Below are 17,808 nucleotides of genomic sequence, written 5' to 3'. Positions count from 1 at the left end.
CAGCGCAGACAAAACACACGGGCAGAAATCAGGGGCTGCAGGGGCTGGTGAAGGGTTAACTGCCTTGCTCAAGGTCACAAGGTAGCACTGGACCACACATGCCCAAGAGCAAACGCACACACACATATAAGCAGTACTCACACTGACAGCAGCTTTGAAGGTCATGACTACAATAGAGCCATAATGAAATCAGCAGCTATTAAACTCTTAATCATGTTAGCTGCTACTGCCTGGGGTCGTTCTGTGTGTGTGTGTGTGTGTGTGTGTGTGTGTGTGTGTGTGTGTGTGTGTGTGTGTGTGTGTGTGTGTGTGCTTGCGTGCGTGTGTGCACATGCATGTTTTATAGCTGTACCTGTAGCCAGAGTTTATTGTTCGATGTGTCTCGTCCTGTAGCGATGCACTGAAATGTGGCGTTTTGTCCGGCGTTCACCTCCACGTCCCCGAGACGCAGGAAATGAGGGGATTTATCTACAGAGCAAATGAGGTCAAACAAATTAGATGCAGTCCACACCAAGGTTATACAGTTTGTGTTTGTGTATTTAAAAATGTTTTTGGTTTAACGGTATTTGTCTGGAGATGAGGTGACAGAGCCAGAGGGAGTTACAGACACAAACAGGTCAGGTTATCACAAACACGCTGTACACATTTCAGGATCTGTTCCAACCCTAAGGAATATGTTCGTGATTACTGCGATTAGGTTTTACTGGAGTCAAATGAAAAACAGTGCTTGGAGGCAACATCAATGTCACATCCGCTATATATAATTCGCATCGCTCCCAATTCTTAACGACCCCGCTAAAATGTGAAATAAACCTTATTTTAGAGCCTGAAGATGCAGTTCAGCTATGATATTCTTATTCTGGGGAGGTGATTGCAATCCTAGACAGCATGGGGAATGAAAACACACTCACACTAGCTTGCACGCACGCATTCATGCAAGCGCACACACACACACACACACACACACACACACACACACACAAACCTGTGTCCAGAAATGCAGCTGTGAGGATGAATGCTTCCACTGTGGAGACTAAGTGCTAATTGCTCCTTCCCATTAGGAGTCCTGCTCCTCTGCCTTTAAAAGACTGGGGCTCTTCTTTTTTACACGTTTCTCATATTCCAGGTCACTTCATTGGCAAAATTAACGTCCGGGGAACTTCTGTCAGAAAAACATATTGCCGACTTCTGACAGGTACATGGACAACGGTGATACCAGGACCTCACAAACTGTACCAGAGGACGGAGCGAGACAGTTTATCTTTGTGACTTTTAATCAATAGAATCTATTAAGAAACAAAACTGCCCTGAGAGATTTCAGTGGCGCTACAAGACGGATGACCAAAAAGGAGTTGTAATTGTTTCCTTTCCAAACACAGGGGACCCTCCAGGAACCTGCCTGTGGCTCTAGATTAACAGACCCTTCTGTTAACAGTAGCAGTTTGTCGTCGCGTCTCTTTTCTGGCCTCTGGAACTAAGGAAACACTCAAGCGAAGGAGAGAAGACGACTTGAGACGGAGCGAGAATTTAAAATGGATTGCAGCCCTCATCTCTTTCCTGTCAGTGTGAGACAAGACAGCTACTGTTCCCTATGTATGTGTGTGTGCGTGTGCGTGTGTGTGTGTGTGTATGTGTGTGTACATGTGGGTTAAAGAGAGAGAAAGTGCTGAGTGGACAGAATCTTCTCTCTCTATGATTGCCCTAAAACTGTCTCATTTCCTGCTTCACTCACTCCTTTTCTCTCTCTCTCTCTCTCTCTCTCTCCCTTTTTATTTCTCTCATTTTTCTCCACCACTCGTCTTTCTCCTCTCCCCGCATCCCTCCTCTCCAGTGTCACCTTCCCACTTATCTGCCCACTCGAGTGCAACAGAAACCATCCCAGGTACAGTCTAATTAGTGGCCAAAGCTATCAGCGTCTATTCAGCGAACTAGGACTAATTGCTGGCATGCTAATGACTCACCGCACGGGTAGCTGAGCACCTGAATGTCGTCGATGGCGATGAAGCCGGCTTTGCTGTCCGAAAGCTCTGCCTCAAATATGACCTGAGAAAAGAGAGAGAGAGAGATTTAGCTATTACTGTCTATATATATCATTCAAAAGAGATGTGAGCATGACATTATATTCTGTTTTTAGTTCACCCCTTTAAGTTTTTCATTGTTGTATTTGTGTATTTGTGAAAATAAGGTTTATTCATTTATTAAAACTCAGAAGAGAATATTAGAATATCGAGTCGTTAGCCCATAAATAGAACAGCTCAGAGAACATTCAAAATGTACAAATAAACAAAGTACAACCGCAGCAAAAACATTGGAAATGCCGTTGCTAGGAGAGAACTGAAGCTTACATAACCAACGAATGCTCTGCTTGCATATCACAAGCCTAATCAACCATCAAATCTATTGTTACCAAGTCAGAAGCTGTGCCTCTGAAGTTCTAGATGCGTTCTGGCTACATAGAGAGACTACTGCCATTTAAATTTGCAGTGGAAGTGAAAGATCCAATGTAGGCTTTCACAGGATGGACAGAAAGTCAGTGACAGCTGCCGGTGATGTGCACTAAAGTGGATAAATACAAAGATGCCATCCTGACTGCTGCTGGATTTATACATTCAGGCCACCAAGTCAGGAAGCATGAATGAGATACTTCCTGCTGGATCATAATTATCACGTATAATGGCTGCCACAAAAAAAAAGTAATGAAAGTTAAGGTAGAGAATGAAAGGATGGAGCCTATCTATTGCTTTTTCGTACCCATCCATTATCTGTATTCCAACACACAAAGACACGAGACGGGAAAGCGAGTCACACAAATGAAAGACAACAAAAGAAAAGCCATTGAATGTGGAAACGATTGTCTACTTCCTGGTTTTTGTGTCTTAATGCTAACCTGCTTCTCTAGATTCTAACATTCAAGTAGAGCGATGCAATAACGCTGCATTCAACAGGTGCTTCCATTTACCACCATCTCATTTCATCACCTCATGGTCTGATAACTTCTCTCCTCATCCTCACTTATCTCTTCCTCCCTCCTTGTCCATACGTTAGCCCTCCAACACCATCTCTCTTTCATAAAAAAAAAAAACCTTCCTCTCCCCTACCTCACCGCTTGCCGTCTCTGTTTTCTAACAGTGTTTGCTCAGAGAGGTGCACTGTAATGAACAGAGGAGAGGAGGTCGCCATCAAAAAGTGAGGCGGAGGCAGAAAGAGAGTGAGCAGTTGTTGTCATTCATCACCTGTAAAAGGAAATCTGCCGTGAACTGTTTACCCATAGCTTATCATCCCCCCTGCTTGTCATACTCTCCCCCCCTCTCCGTCTCCCTCCCCTTCCAATCTATCTTGTCTCTCTACCCTATCATCGTTCACTCATAGCTCACTGCGGAGCAAAGCAGAGCGACATCCGTTGACTTTTAATACCTTCATCTCCGACTGTCTGGAAACTGGCTTTCCTGCCCGCCACGCCGCCCCAGCCTGCTGTCGAGCCGTCGCTTGTTATTAGAACCACGTTTGTCTTGGTAGCCGTAACATGACCTCGTGACTTCTCCTTTGCGTGCACGTGTATAAATTCAAGCTTTTGAGTCTGGAAAGTTCCAGACGCTCCATTATTAAAAACCAGAGATCGTTTTTCGTCTCTGAATCGTGTTTCACAGCCGTCAAGTCCAAGATTTAAGTCTCATGTTTGTGACTGAGTCTCAAGTCTATTGCCCTGTTAATGATCATCAGCCGTGAGACCCTTTGCATTCTGTCACTCGCCGGTCCGACGCATGGTCACCTCTGAGGAGATCATGCCGGTGTCGAGGACTCGCTGCCTGACCGGTCGCATGGAAGGGTTACTGATAGCTTGGGTTTACAAGTTCTCACACGGGGTAAACAACTCAGATACGCTATGAAGGACTGACAGACGGGACGATAGCGAACATCCTCTTATCAACTAATGTCACTTTGATGCATGCATATATGGGCACTGAATCAACAATGTTTAAATCAGCAGACAAGAAGTGTTTTTTACACTTCATGTTAATAGTTTTGAATCCACTCAGTCACGAGTCACTGCTGGGTTTAGGGCAACTTCTTTTTCTAAACACAATGTTATAACTTCATCATCATGTTTGTATCCACGTAAGAAAGTTGTACTTAAATGACCCAAAGTTTAAGGTAAGGGAGGGGAAAAAGAGCAGTGATGGTAAAAGTCTTGTATTGTCTGACCAACAGTCCAAACTCAAGACATTGTAGCGGATTGCTTGGCCTCCGGTGTTGCTGGATGCAGCTTTCTCAAAAACTGCTCATTTAAACAACTTTAAACTAGACACTGCACTTCCTTGGGTCAAAAAAACTATTGAACGAGTATCAAAATAGTTGTCAATTAGTTTACTGCCGATCCACTAATCAACTCAAAGGTTGTATTGCAGTCTAGTAGAGAGTCAAGGAACACAAGCATCACCTGAAAGCCAGTTTTTATACAAAATAAACTTGAAATCAAGACAAAACTGCAATTACAAGGTCTGCGTGGGTGTGCCTTCTGTGTGCACATTAATTCTTTGTGTGCATGTGTGTGCGTTCCGACATGCGCCTGCATGTGCCGACGCTTCCCCTGGTGGAACCAGTCTCATTACAGCTCAAGCTAAAGCGCTAACGCAGAAACATGTTCCAACATGAACAAATAGCTTCATAAACTCAAATCCAATAACCTGTTTCATAGCCTGAAAAACATACATAAGCCTCAGCAAACCGGGGCGATTATGTTCAATTAAAATATGTTGACACACGAGTTTCATGCTGGTGATCTCCTCCCGTCGTCACTGAGGGGGCCTGGGCTCCAGATGGGCCATTTGGAGGATGCTTTCACACTTCGCCTTGCAGTAATGTTACAGGGTCCCCAGGCTGTGTGTGTTAACATGATCAGTGTGTGTGTGTGTATGCCTGCGAGGACATTCGGAAACAAGCTACCCCACAACGTGCACACATCTGTCAGCACCAGCCAACACACACACACACACACACACACACACACACACACACACACATCATGCTGACTGACGGCCATATATTAAGAGTGATGAAGAGACATACAAGCACACGTTCTTTAACATGTGAATCTTATTATGTCAGTCAGGTATTCACTTAAAAACAAGATGCAACACTGACAATGATATCAATGTCCAACATGGTGACACACATGTGCACAGACACACACAGAGACTTTTTTTCAGTGTCTTTCTAGCCTAATCGTCACCTCCTGAGCCTCAGTCAACACAAATAAATCAGCTGCCTACCCCCCAGCATGTGTATGTCTTTGTGTGTGTGTGTGTGTGTGGTGTTTTTGTATTTACATGAACACAAGTGGAAATAAAGAAACATTCACATGATAAAGGAGTCCTGCATTAACACAGCCATTGGTTGCTCTCGATGACTTACCTGATATTGATTGGGCCAAAAGGTGGAGACGGCGAGTTCGGCCCTCAGCCAGTCTTTACCTGAGAGACAATATCACAGTCAACACACGGGGATTCAATCAACACTGTCACAATAAGTTATGAAGTGAGAGTTTGAGTGGCGCTCTGAGTCGGTCTTTACCAGTGTGGGACGACACGTTCCATATCGGGTTGGCCAGGGGTCCCTTGTTTACCTAGCAACAGACACAGAGCACAATATAAGGCGTTTGTAGTGACAGTAGTAGTGGGTTTGACTTTGTGTCATCAGATTGGAGGGCAGCGCTCCAGCTCATAATACTCCCCTGCTGCTCAGAACCAGGAAGAGACAGAACCAATAAAATGGCAATCTTCAGTTAAAGCGTTTTCTGACCTCTTCCACAAATTATTAAAAAAAAAAACTTAAGGAGGAGGAGAGAGGAAAGAGAAGATAGAAGTGTTGGGAAAAGTTTGGATTATTGCATCATAAAATGTGTGTGCACCACTGCACGGTACGGCTCTACTCTACATTTGATATCCATCACACTTAGTAGTTTGATAAATGTCCAACAAACTAACACCTTCATCTAAACACAAAGACACTCAGTGTGTTTAAAGTGCACGTTTGCTGATTTTAAAAGTCGGTATTTTATTGTAAGATTAATTATTAAAGCTTAATTAGGAAACCTTACACAAGCTCCCGGTGAAGGAAAGGCAGTCAGCCGCCTCTATCGCACGCTAGCTGCGTTACTTGTGGTTGTATTTCCCAAAAAGCGAGACCACACTTCCCCATAAATTCTGTTTTGTTTTGTTTTAAGCTAAGAGGCTCTGTTCACCATCTGCCATTGTGACAAACGGAAAGCTTTGACTCTGCAATTGATCTCATCCGGCTTGTTTTCCGGAGTAAAAGGAACCTTATGTTTTCTGTTTGTGTCTCGTGAAATCAAACCTTTCCTCACGCAGTGTAAACTACTATGTAAAGGCCCGTAAAGGCATTCAGATGGTCGTGTCTGCTTAGAGCTTTGATGCTAATGTCTGAAAAATAAAAAGGAATGGGCAGGTTGTTTACTGGACAGGTAACTGAACCAGTACAATCAGTCCCCATATTAGCTTCTCTGCATTGGCATCCCTGAAACATCCAGAATGCTAGATCGCTGGGGGACTTCCTGTGATCCATTGAGCTCCTCTCTCTCCTCCTCTCCCTCTCCATCTGTATGCAAGCATGTCGCCATCTACGCATTGATTGTCATTACCTTCACCAGGACGTTGAGGGTGCCGGGGCTGGAGCCGTCGGGGCTGGTGAGGAGATAGTTGAAGTCGATACAGTGGGTGTCGTTCTCCTTCATGACCGGCAGCTGAAACCTGGCCTTCTCCCCAACGTCGTACTGCGAGACGTCCACAAACATGTAAGAACCTGTTCACAGAGACAAGGAGACAAAGAGAGGGTCAAAAAAAGAAGAAGAAAGAAACACATATAATTTGCGGTGGATCAAGACCGGTGAATCGGCTCTTTTGTGTTTGCAGCTGTTTGTGCTTGTACTCCACATACCTGAGCTTGAACAGACTGGCAGCGATGCCCTCTGATGAGTTAGTTAGTGTGTGTGTGACTGGACTTGCTAAATGCCCTCTGCCTGTGATACAAGTAGCTACATGAGTGAACTGCTACTGTGTAGCTTGAAAACAAGCCTTGTCGAAGACATGAACAGCTAAGACAGACAGCTGCGTCAGTTCTGTGAATTTATTGCATGTTGGTTTTGTTGTCCTTTGTGTTGCTTGTCGCTTTAAATTCCACGGTGTATCCTGCGGTGTGCATGTGACGAATAAAATCTTTAATCTTAATCATCCTATACCTCTCCCTGTATCTCTCTCTGATAGTTAGTATTGCTATGTATGTATGTCTGTCTGTCTGTGTGTGTGTACGCTATGGTATGTTAGTTAGTTACAGCACTAAACTCATCATCTAGGACACAAACAGACACCAACGTAAACTTTCCCCATTCCCCTGCTCTTTCGTCTTTCGAAAGAAACACTTTGAAGCAGTGACTTTCTGTTCATAAAAACCCCAAAAGACTTTTTATTCTTTCCCTTTATGTCTGCTTGCTTCTACTCACTTCTGTTTCTCTCTCCTCTCATTCCTTTAGAGCTCACAGTACGAGACAAACCAACGCCTGTTACTAAGACTGTGTCATTTGTTTCTCCTTTGTGATTCTGAGGCGGTTTCTCATCAAGCCGACAACAAATAAACAGGGAATTGGAAAGAGAAGAGAAGAGCAGGAAAAAAAAGCTCCTTCTTACTTTCTTTTATATTCTTTGCTTGATGTTCTGATGAAATCTCTTTATTCCCCGTCTCCCGTTTCATTTCTGTATAAGAACTGTGCTGCCTTCAGGTAACAATAATTGTAAATGTGTGAGCGTTTAAGCAGAGATAACGTGTCAACACAATCGAAATTGACCACACTAGTCACATTTTCCACATCCTACAAAATACAATTTACCTACAACAACCCAGCGGTGTCACATGATTAATTGCATTTTTCATAGCTGTCCTCTGGGTTGTATTTTTCTGGCTTACTTGTTTTGTTTGCATAACATTGCTCCTCTCTCTCTGCTGATTTCAAATATAAATCCATTGCTTTTATTATTATTAATATGATGGGACTCTGGAGAAAGTTTTCAGTCACTGGAGTGAGTCAATAACAAACGTACTCCGGGTAATTTGTTATGTCTGCTGTCACTACTCAGTACTTTACATTGGACCTATAGTGTACTGACTGCCGGAAATGCAGCTGAAAAATAATTCATAATCTGGGTGTGCTGACAGTGCGGTCAGTCAGCCCATCCAGATGTTCCAGTAATCAGCTCAGACCTCAACCAGATGTTGCTCCGGTGAAATATGGTGAAATATGAGCCCTTCCTGCCTGATGTCTAATCTCAAAATCTCACATGGGCTCATCCCAAACTGAGGGACGGTAGCCATGATAGTGTTTAATTATGTTGGCAGGGTAGAATAGAAATGAATAGAATAGAACCAGTGCAGAAACAATACATTGAGTAATTGGGTAAGTCAATCTTTGATAATTAATTATGAGTCATGTCTCAAGCAAAAGTGATAAACATGTGAGGTTTGTTTGTTGTAAATGTAAAATGTCTTTGGACTGTTGGTCTGAATAAACAGGCTGTACGATACGTAGATATCACTGTGGCCTCTTGGGAACTGTGATGGGTATTTCTGCACTATGTTCTGACACTTTATAGGCTAGGGAATATGTCCAGTCATTGAAATATTAATTGATAGATTAATCATGATAAATGAAAACAATTACGTTGTTGGTTGCATCCCTAAATATAAAACAAAACAATGTACTTGAGCAGAATAAAACAAACTGAGCAAAACAGAACTGAATAGAATAGAACAGAACTGAATAGGACATAATAACAGAATAGATCTCAATAGAGTAATTGTGTAGAATACAAAACAACACAATATCTGTGCTCCAGTTACACACTTGAGGCACCCCATCCTAAATGGTTAAATCTATTTGCATATTAAATCATACACAATATGCTCTACAGTATATACAATGAGCTGTAGAACAATAGTGATTATCACTTATTGTTCAGTTAATCCACTGTGAGAAAACACTTTTCAGCAGAACATAACAGGCGTTCAACTGGCACACCTCTCTCTCTCTCTCTCTCTCTCTCTCTCTCTCTCTCTCTCTCTCTCTCTCTCTTCTGAGCGCACACACACACACACATACACTGGTTCTGAATGAACTAGGCCAGCACCATTCACCCTCTCAAAATATCACACAAAATGAACACAAGACCGATTCTAAGATGGTGACGTGAGAAAAGCGTCTTTAAGATGTCTGCCAAGATGCTACAAATACTCCTAGCAGACAGTCAGAGACACTGATATGTGACGACATGGCAAAAATATAACCTTTAGCTACTTATCACGACGCTACCTGCAGCAAAATAAAACAAATCGGTCTTGGGTTAGGTAAAAATAGCTGCATAATACTTGGTAAATAGGCAATGTTCAAGCATTGCCCCTGCATGGCTACTGAAAAACAGAAAAATAACAACGCCTAGCATTAATAGCATTAAATATGAGTTATGAACCTGACACAACACGTATACTAGAAAAGTAGACCCTTGTGATGCCGAGAACATCTGACACCTGAAGTCTGCCGATTTCTAAAATGGCTTTGAACTGCCAAAGTCTAAAATGGACTCTAATAGAATGACGACACAATATAAGGATGAGGCTAAAAATACCCCCGAGACAGCCTTAAGACCTAGATATGTCACACAACAACAACAGTAGCGGCAGCACGGTAGATAGAAGGGAAGTATTCTTTTCAGCTAAACAGCAACGGCCTGCTGACGGGATAGCGGCTAATGGGAGCATCGCATGAACAACATTCCACAGTAAAGCAGGAATACATCACATGTTAAAAATCCACAGTGGATCAAGTGTTTTCCATTGTTGCTTCCAGGCTGTGGAATCATTTTCCCCTAAATATACACGCTTTCAATCCTGGTGTTTCTATAAACCTGTCTTTAAGATCGTTTTTTAATGTGGGTTTTTCGACTACCGATTGTTTCAGCATTGCGATGTGCATCTTTAAAATCCAATGCCATCCGATGCAACAAATACTAGCTCAATGTCAGAAAGGTTTGATGGTACGGTGATTTTTAGTCTGTACAGGTTGAGCTGATGGATCCATCAGTATTCACTCATTATTAAAACAATCCAGTGGACGAGAAACGAGCTCTGCTGCCTTTTTTTCGACGACCTTATTAAACAGTACACAGTGGAAAACAAGAGGAGAGAGAGAGAGAGAGAGACGGGGAGAGAATGGCTTTACGTACTGGCTGACAACATTATGAGTCAAGAGTATCTGCTTTAGTCCACTGAGCCACAGAGCCCCGGCCCATGAATGTTCGCTGCCAGAGTAGCATCGAGACGCTGCCATGGTGGCTAGTGCCAACGTCAGCCCCCAAAGAGATTACACAGAATAGTTTTAGCTCTATTACAAAAACTGCCAAACCATCCCTCCGCAGTCAATGCTGCCTTAAGCACATACGGTGATTAACAACTGGGACAAACCAACGTGGCTTATGAAGGAACAAAAGTAGAATTGTTGGCGGAGCTATCCGATGACGCTCAAACGATTCTGCGTAAAGATGACTGCTTTTCTCTGCCAATACCTTTGACTATATATAACCCACCGAACTACTAATCAGCACAATAAATTCACTCCCAATGGTCTTTGAGGTGCCAAATACTCTTAACAACCTCCCTCCCTAAACAAAGGGACGCGGTATCCTTTTGTTTCAACGGGTCAAAAGCCCAAAAGGTTTACTGGCTGTGCTCTAAATCATGCCATGCCCTCAGGAAGACTCCAGACGGACCAAAGTACCTCTAAATTACTGGTGGCTGGTGGATTGCCTGATAAAAACAACAATTCTAATAATAGGCATTACCAATGTGTCCCTGGGGAAGTGCATTTAAGCTACCAAACTCAAGCATCTGTATCTCCTCCGGCAACCTGGTTTTCCATCCACACCATCCCTCGCCCTGGCGGCATTATTAACACATCAAATGTCAGGTCGTGCTCCCGTACCTTTAGGCAACGCTCTGAACCCCCCCCCCCCCCCACGCATCCAACATCTCCAAACCATTAACCTGGCCTGCTCATCCCACTAGCCTCTACAGAAGTTAATGATATGCAAACTCCAGGCGTTACTTTCGCACTCTTGTGCAAAGTATTTCGCCTCTTCAAACCGCCATCGTTGCCCTCTCTGCATAGTGACACCACTTGGTATTAATACCACTAAATGCTAGACTTTGGCACTGTACCATTGGGCAAGGCACCCCACCCTTGCGTCATGGCATAAATATATGCAGGTAGTAGGTACACACACATTTTAGGAGGAAATATGTGTGTGTGTGTGTGTGTGTCAAAATCATAAAGAGCCGGTGTTGAACCGAACCTTTCTCTAAATGTCAGCGACGCTGGGTTGTCACGATGATAAGCACGAGAGATAAATAACGGTATTACATTGTCATGGTAACAAAGTCATAATCTCTCACAACAGAGAAGGAGAGGAGAGGAGAGGAGACACGAGAGGAAAGAAGGTAAAAGGAGACAAGAAGAGAGGAGAGGAGATAAGTGGACAGAAGAGGGGAGGAGACGAGAGTAAAGGAACAAAGAAGAGATGAGAGAGGCCGACATTAAAGATATGAAAAACTCAAGCATGTTTGTGGTTGATACATTTCAACATGGCTTCCTCGCTGTGGTTAACGCCATTGTTCATACACCAGTCAACATTCTTACTCTGTGGATTTCATTGTGTAATGCCAGTCAATATCTCAACATTGCATAGCCGGCTATTGTTATAACATTTAGCTTTTTTAAGATTGTAAAGTAGGCAACCTTCCCTGTTCCCTGCCGTTGATTAATGACCTCATATTCTGTTAATTAGACCCTCAGCCCTGAGGCAGAAAGATTTAATTTCCCCTTCATCATCACCACCACGGAGAAGAAAAAAAACTACTGATTAAAGAGGAGAGGAGAGGAGAGGATGTCTGAGAAAAGAGGAGACAGGATGCAATGTAAAAATCCTGTGTTAAAACTACATACTTAGATATTAAAAGTACTGGTTCTGCAAAGAAAAGGCCTCCATGACTGATATGTCAAATACAATAACTGTACTTAAAGACAGTACTTGAGTAAATGTACTTAATTACTCCCCCCCCCCCCCCACTTGGAGGAGTCGAACAAGTGGATGACAGGGACGGGGGAAAGGAAGTCTTACCTTGTGGCAGGTCTGGTGAGACGTACGGCACTTCCTGTGTGTTGATGTGCGTCCAGTCGAAGTCATCGTAGGGATCTTGCTGGTAATCACACTGAGTGAAGCCCTCATCAAACGTACAGCTCCCTGCGAACAAAAACACAATCACATTTAGTTCACCTCACAGTATCAGCAATTATCGACTGAATGATCTTAATCAAATTAGTTGTGATGCAACATGATTTCTCCTTTTGGGTTTATCCTGTAAAGCTTTTTGTTTTCCTTCCTGTACGTTGGTTTTTTTCTTCTGTGCGTGTCTGCGTCTCCGCTCATTAACCAAACCACCAGGAGTCTGAGCTCCAACGGCCGTCACTCAAGGCCAATCAGGATCACCTCTGACTCAACCGCCGGGGGCCTTCAGCTGATCATCTGTGCCCATCACCGCAGGCCTCGGGGGGCCCACCAATGCGTGAGCTGGCCCACCGGTGGCCCAGCCCGAAAACAGGAAGTGGCTCTAACACAGAGAGACGCCGCTTGTCCCCGGCGGCTGGCTGAAAACAATCAACTTGAAATGATACGTGGCTTGTACTGGCGATGTTGCTGATAGAAATAGCACACGGGTCACTGCTAGCCATCTGATTCATTGAGCTAAGAGCAACGCACGGCTTGTGTTTAATAAAATGACTCCGAGAGATGCGGCTAAGAAAAGCCACAATACCATCTGAGTCAAGTCACTGGTAGTTAGTGGTCACCAATATGTGTCCTCTGTGCCCTTTACCAAAAGTAGGAGAAGATAAAATCTTCCATATGTCATTTTATGGCCGTGATATAATGAAAAGCTACACTTACATATACACAGTTGTAATTAACAAATCATTTCAGCTGTAATGAAACTAACCAAACCCAAAACGGTAATGAAACGTTGGAACCGAAAGAGCGGCAAACCCCCAACGCCGAGATACACAAGAGGGCGCGTTAGAAGGTACACAGGAGCGAGCCACCATGAAGCGCTATCAGCAACCAGCAGCAGAAATCTCCTTCGCATTCAGCGGCTTCGCTCTACCTGTGTCCTAGAGCGGGCTGCGGCTGTGATGGAGAGCAGAGCGACAGGCCCTCAGATACCCCGCTGATCTGAGCTCCCCGCTACAGACGGATACCACGAGGTGACAGCAGCCGCCGGAGGAGAAACAAGTTAACATCAAACTAAGCGACTGTCTTCTGCTGCCGGCTGCATGGTTGGCTGTGACTCAAAAGCCTCGAGAGATTGCACCGGGATCACATTCCTCTTGGCGTCATTCTCTCAAACCAGCCTCTCTTCGTGCAACTCCCATTCAATTCAATTAAGTCTTTTGTCACAGCGAGTCACCTCCGGTCATAATGCGGAAAAAACGCTGGGACGCGTAGAGGGCAGGAAGTACGGCGTACTCCAAACTATTCCATCATAAACTCGGCTTGGACGTACACAATGTAGTTCAACTGATGTGTAACACATGCTGCTGTGTGTGTTTGTTAGACGCCATGGCTTCCTGTCTCCCACAGTGTGTGTGTGTCAGTTTACATCTTGCCGTCAGGTAGCTCTCTCTGCATGGGTTAAAAGAGCAGAACGTGTGTAACTCTAGGGCGCACGTTTGCACGTGTGCAACAATACACCGCATCAGAAGCGAGGACAAGTGAACCGATGGTTTCTGTTAATAACTGCCTGCATGTGGAAAGGTAACCTTGTGCGTGTTCTGCAGCTATGGGGGAAAATATTATCCTTTGTTTAACAACAAGATCGTGCTTTTTCCACTCTCTTAGCATAGAAACGGACCTAGAGTAGAGAGTAAAGAGTAGAGCTTTGTCAATTCAGACCCTCAGTAAACATGTTGTTCAAGTTAAATTAGCACGGTGGGAATAAAAAACAAACAGCTATGACTGTTTCATTAATATGATCTTTGATTAGTTTGCAATCTATGCGACAAGACGAGCATTTGTCTCGATATCCGATGTGCATGATCATTGCTGGTCCTGAATGAGCGGCGAGCGTTTTACAGTAAAGTGTCCCACTAAAAGGAAGGCCAATGTCACCGCAACATTAACAAAAAGTCCCGTTAATGTAAGTCGTGCGTACTATACTCCTAATAAAAGGTAAGAAAGGACACGTAATTGATTCATTGAGTGTTGTGCTAAGTGCTGCTAATGCTTTGCCGAGACAAAAAAATGTGTGTATTAGTTTAGTTTAAAGCCTTTTAGACGTTTGGTGTTTTCTTTAAGTGACGAATTGTTCGGCTGTAGTTTTGGGATTGCAGAAGCACTTAGCCTTTGGTTTGTATGCTAAAGCGTTTCTTTGGCCCCGCCGACCTCCAGAGAACATACAGAAGCTCCATTCACTTTCAAATCTTTTCCTCTGGATCCTCTGCTGCTGAAAGCAGGATACAGTGTACAGTGAAATTGGATTTAAAACCCACTGTTTTTGAAATCACGCTGTGTACACAAACACACACACACACACACACACACACACACACACACACACACACACACACAGAGTTGCACTCAGCATACATCATACAGTGCCGTGGTAGAGGAGGTATTTTGCCTTGGCTCGGCTTACAGTGTTTTACATTTCCGCTCTACTGACTGGTTTAAAAAGAACGTTTCTCTCAATCGTAAAGCATTCCTCTTTTCTCGTCTGTGTACCTCTGATAGACATTCTTGCTGCTTTCAGCCTCAAACATACTGAACAGAGTAGCCATGTGTCTTTGTGTGTGTGTGTGTGTGTGTGTGTGTGTGTGTGTGTGTGTGTGTGTGTGTGTGTGTGTGTGTGTGTGTGGTTGCTGAAAAGGGGGTCTGCAGAAACCAAATATGTATGAAACTGTCTCCACACACACACAAAACCTCACACTAGCTCGCCCACATTCTTAGTTAACACTTCTCCCTTTCCTCAGTGTCCTGCCAACTTAAACCAACACACACACACACACACACACACACACACACGACAGTTGATAGTTCTTGCCAATAATGAGCAGAGCAGACCTTGAACTATCATCTTACCTCTTGTGGAAAAAAAGACGTGAGCTTTCCTAAACAAAGTTCAAATCTATCCATCTATCTGTCTATATGACTGTTCCTTAAATAATTAAACATAAATAATCAAATTGTAACAACCACTGACTTCTATTTTGCATTCGGTGAGCTGTGTTACTGGTACAAACAGTAATCAAGCGTGCAATAACAGATATTTTGGGAGCAGAAAACAGCGACACATTATCGCTTTTTTAAGTTTATATATGAAAACTGTGAGTTTTTAGCAAACAGCTGCCTGTTTACACATCCAGCAGACAGCGAGCAACACTCATTCATTTGAAATGACCTTATGAATACACGTACAGTAGTCCCTCTCATTGTAGCTCCTTTTTAGTGCTGGGAAATAGCTTTAGCCAGCGTTTTGTATTTGTGTATTCGTACTGGGTCTGCCCACATGTGTTAACTGTATTGTATTGGAGAACAAATCCTACATGCACGAGTGTGTGTCCAGATGGGATATTATTGCCCCCCTCATCTCCATTCACAAGGACACAGAGAGAGAGAGAGAGAGAGAGAGGGGGAGGGGGGGGGGGGGGGGGGGGGGGAGAGGAGCCGACTGCATGCTAATCACTTCCTAATCAGCTTCTGTGATTGGCTGCCTCGCTAATGAAATAATGGCGACTCATTTGCATTATAAAATAATTAGAAGGACTTGATAAAGGCTCAAGGGCAGAGAGAGGAGCGCCCCACACACACACAGTGAAACAGGAGAGCCGCAGTCTTTCCTAAAAGATTGTTGAATGGCATCAGACACAACATCTGCCACCGTCACTCAGACTCATTTTGTGGTGATTTGCATTGACCTCTACCTCCAGGAGGCAAGTCAAAGAAAAGTGCTTTGACTCAAACTGTTTGGAAACATGGGTGGAGACAAGCCCCCCCCCCCCCAGGGAGGAATAAAAAGACCACGTACATTCCTCGGTTATTAGCCTAAATCAAGATTATTAGTTGGCAACACGGCAATAATGCGTAACAATAGCTAGTTTGATTAGCTTTCCGCTCCTCCGATGGGATCTGACCGATCTGCAGAATAGGCAGTATTAAATCCCATCTAACTGCTATAGTCTGCACAGATAGGAGTCCCTGGGACACGCTTAAATCAAATGAAGGTCTGAGGTGCTTTTTTCTTTCTCTAGACTATTCCAGAAAATCTATTATGACAAAGAAACTCCATTATAACTAAGAGATACAAATCTAAGAATGCTAAGTCAATACTTGTGCCCTTGTGCAAGAGAACACTCCCCTTAGGCAGGACCAGGGTACAAAAAAGCAACGTGACATCACCTTGGTGTTGTGCGGTCAGTTCAAATAAGCAGCTATACATTGCCTCAGCGGTTACAACTGGCTTTATACTACAAAGTGGCAGTTTGTGCATGCTTTGAGATCGTCTCATGTGCACGTATATACCTTTAATGTCACTGAATATTAGGCTACATTACTATTAGATGTAAATTGCATATGTGTCTGAATTCCGTCCTTGAGGAGATCAACGGTGATTTCCTGAGATGGTATTTAGGACTTCATATTCTGTAAACTTTTTTGTTTATGAGATGACTCAATGTAAAGAAAACAGCTCAAACTAGCAGTCCTGTGAATTGTGAAATTATAAAATGGCCAAATAGTTTGAAAGCAAATATATCTGTAAAAGAAATAAATGAGGGATTTGCAGTTGGAGTCAGTTGCTGTAAGTTGTAAAGTAAAGAACGTAAACTACATTTAGTCCGTGAATGCTGGAAATGAAGTCTTAGAAATGTAAGTTAACCAATCTTGGTTTGAATAATACAAAAATGTCTTGTGAGTTTGAAAATAAGAGACGTTTTGGAGAGCAACTACAGGTAGACTTTACTCCACTACATCATTACTTAGCAAATAGTTGTTTGCTGTTATATGAATACTCTGAATCCCACATATTGCAGCTTTAGTAAGTTCTGTAGAGGTCTGGAAATAAAAAACTAGATATATTAATCTAAATTAACTTGAAATCAATAAAACTCATATTTTTACGTTACGTTAACGAGGAAAATGTGTTGCTTCCACTAACTTCCTATTTGATGTTTTAGACTTTGAGCTATATAGGAGCTCATCAGATGAGCGTTACGTCATCCCTTCTTTGGCCAGGAGCTCCCGCTGAGGCCGAACAGCTGAAATCTGCTCAGGAATCTAATGTACTTACAGTGCTTACCATCGCTCTTTCTGACTGGGACTAGTATTTATCAGCAGAGCTCAGTTGCAGTCTGCGGGCAGAGATGTTATCACCAGAGAGCAGATAAGATAGGGTGAGTGAAAGAGGGTGAAACGGGAGGAAAGAGTGTGAAGAGATGGAGAGGGAGAGAAGGGAGGGGAAACAGGGAGGCAGAGAAATGTAATTATTTATTTGGGGGGAGATGAATCTAAGCCTATTGATTAACTCTTTTCCTTTGTTTCCGTTGCCTTTTGTCTTTTGCTTCTATCCCTGTCTTTCCTGCAATAATAAATCGTTCAATGAGGATCAAAATCTAGGGATCATACCATCATACCACAAGGAGAG

The 17,808-nt window shown here is 43.4% G+C and overlaps 1 protein-coding gene across 4 annotated transcripts in view; it reads right to left on the bottom strand.

The window, feature by feature from the left end:
• Positions 1 to 17,808, bottom strand: part of ptprk (protein tyrosine phosphatase receptor type K) — a 97,484-nt gene that overhangs the window by 46,209 nt on the left and 33,467 nt on the right. For all 4 annotated transcript variants that reach the window (XM_079180219.1, XM_079180220.1, XM_079180221.1 and 1 more), the window contains exons 2-7: positions 12,237 to 12,359; positions 6,659 to 6,819; positions 5,572 to 5,623; positions 5,413 to 5,471; positions 1,962 to 2,043; positions 353 to 468 (exon numbers count right to left, since the gene is read on the bottom strand). In XM_079180219.1, coding sequence (XP_079036345.1) covers positions 353 to 468; positions 1,962 to 2,043; positions 5,413 to 5,471; positions 5,572 to 5,623; positions 6,659 to 6,819; positions 12,237 to 12,359 — 593 coding nt within the window. The remainder of the gene's footprint in view (positions 1 to 352; positions 469 to 1,961; positions 2,044 to 5,412; positions 5,472 to 5,571; positions 5,624 to 6,658; positions 6,820 to 12,236; positions 12,360 to 17,808) is intronic.

The sequence above is a fragment of the Pholis gunnellus genome, assembly GCF_910591455.1.
Source record: "Pholis gunnellus genome assembly, chromosome: 19".
Lineage (NCBI taxonomy): Eukaryota > Metazoa > Chordata > Actinopteri > Perciformes > Pholidae > Pholis > Pholis gunnellus.
This window is presented reverse-complemented; position numbering and strand designations above follow the sequence as displayed.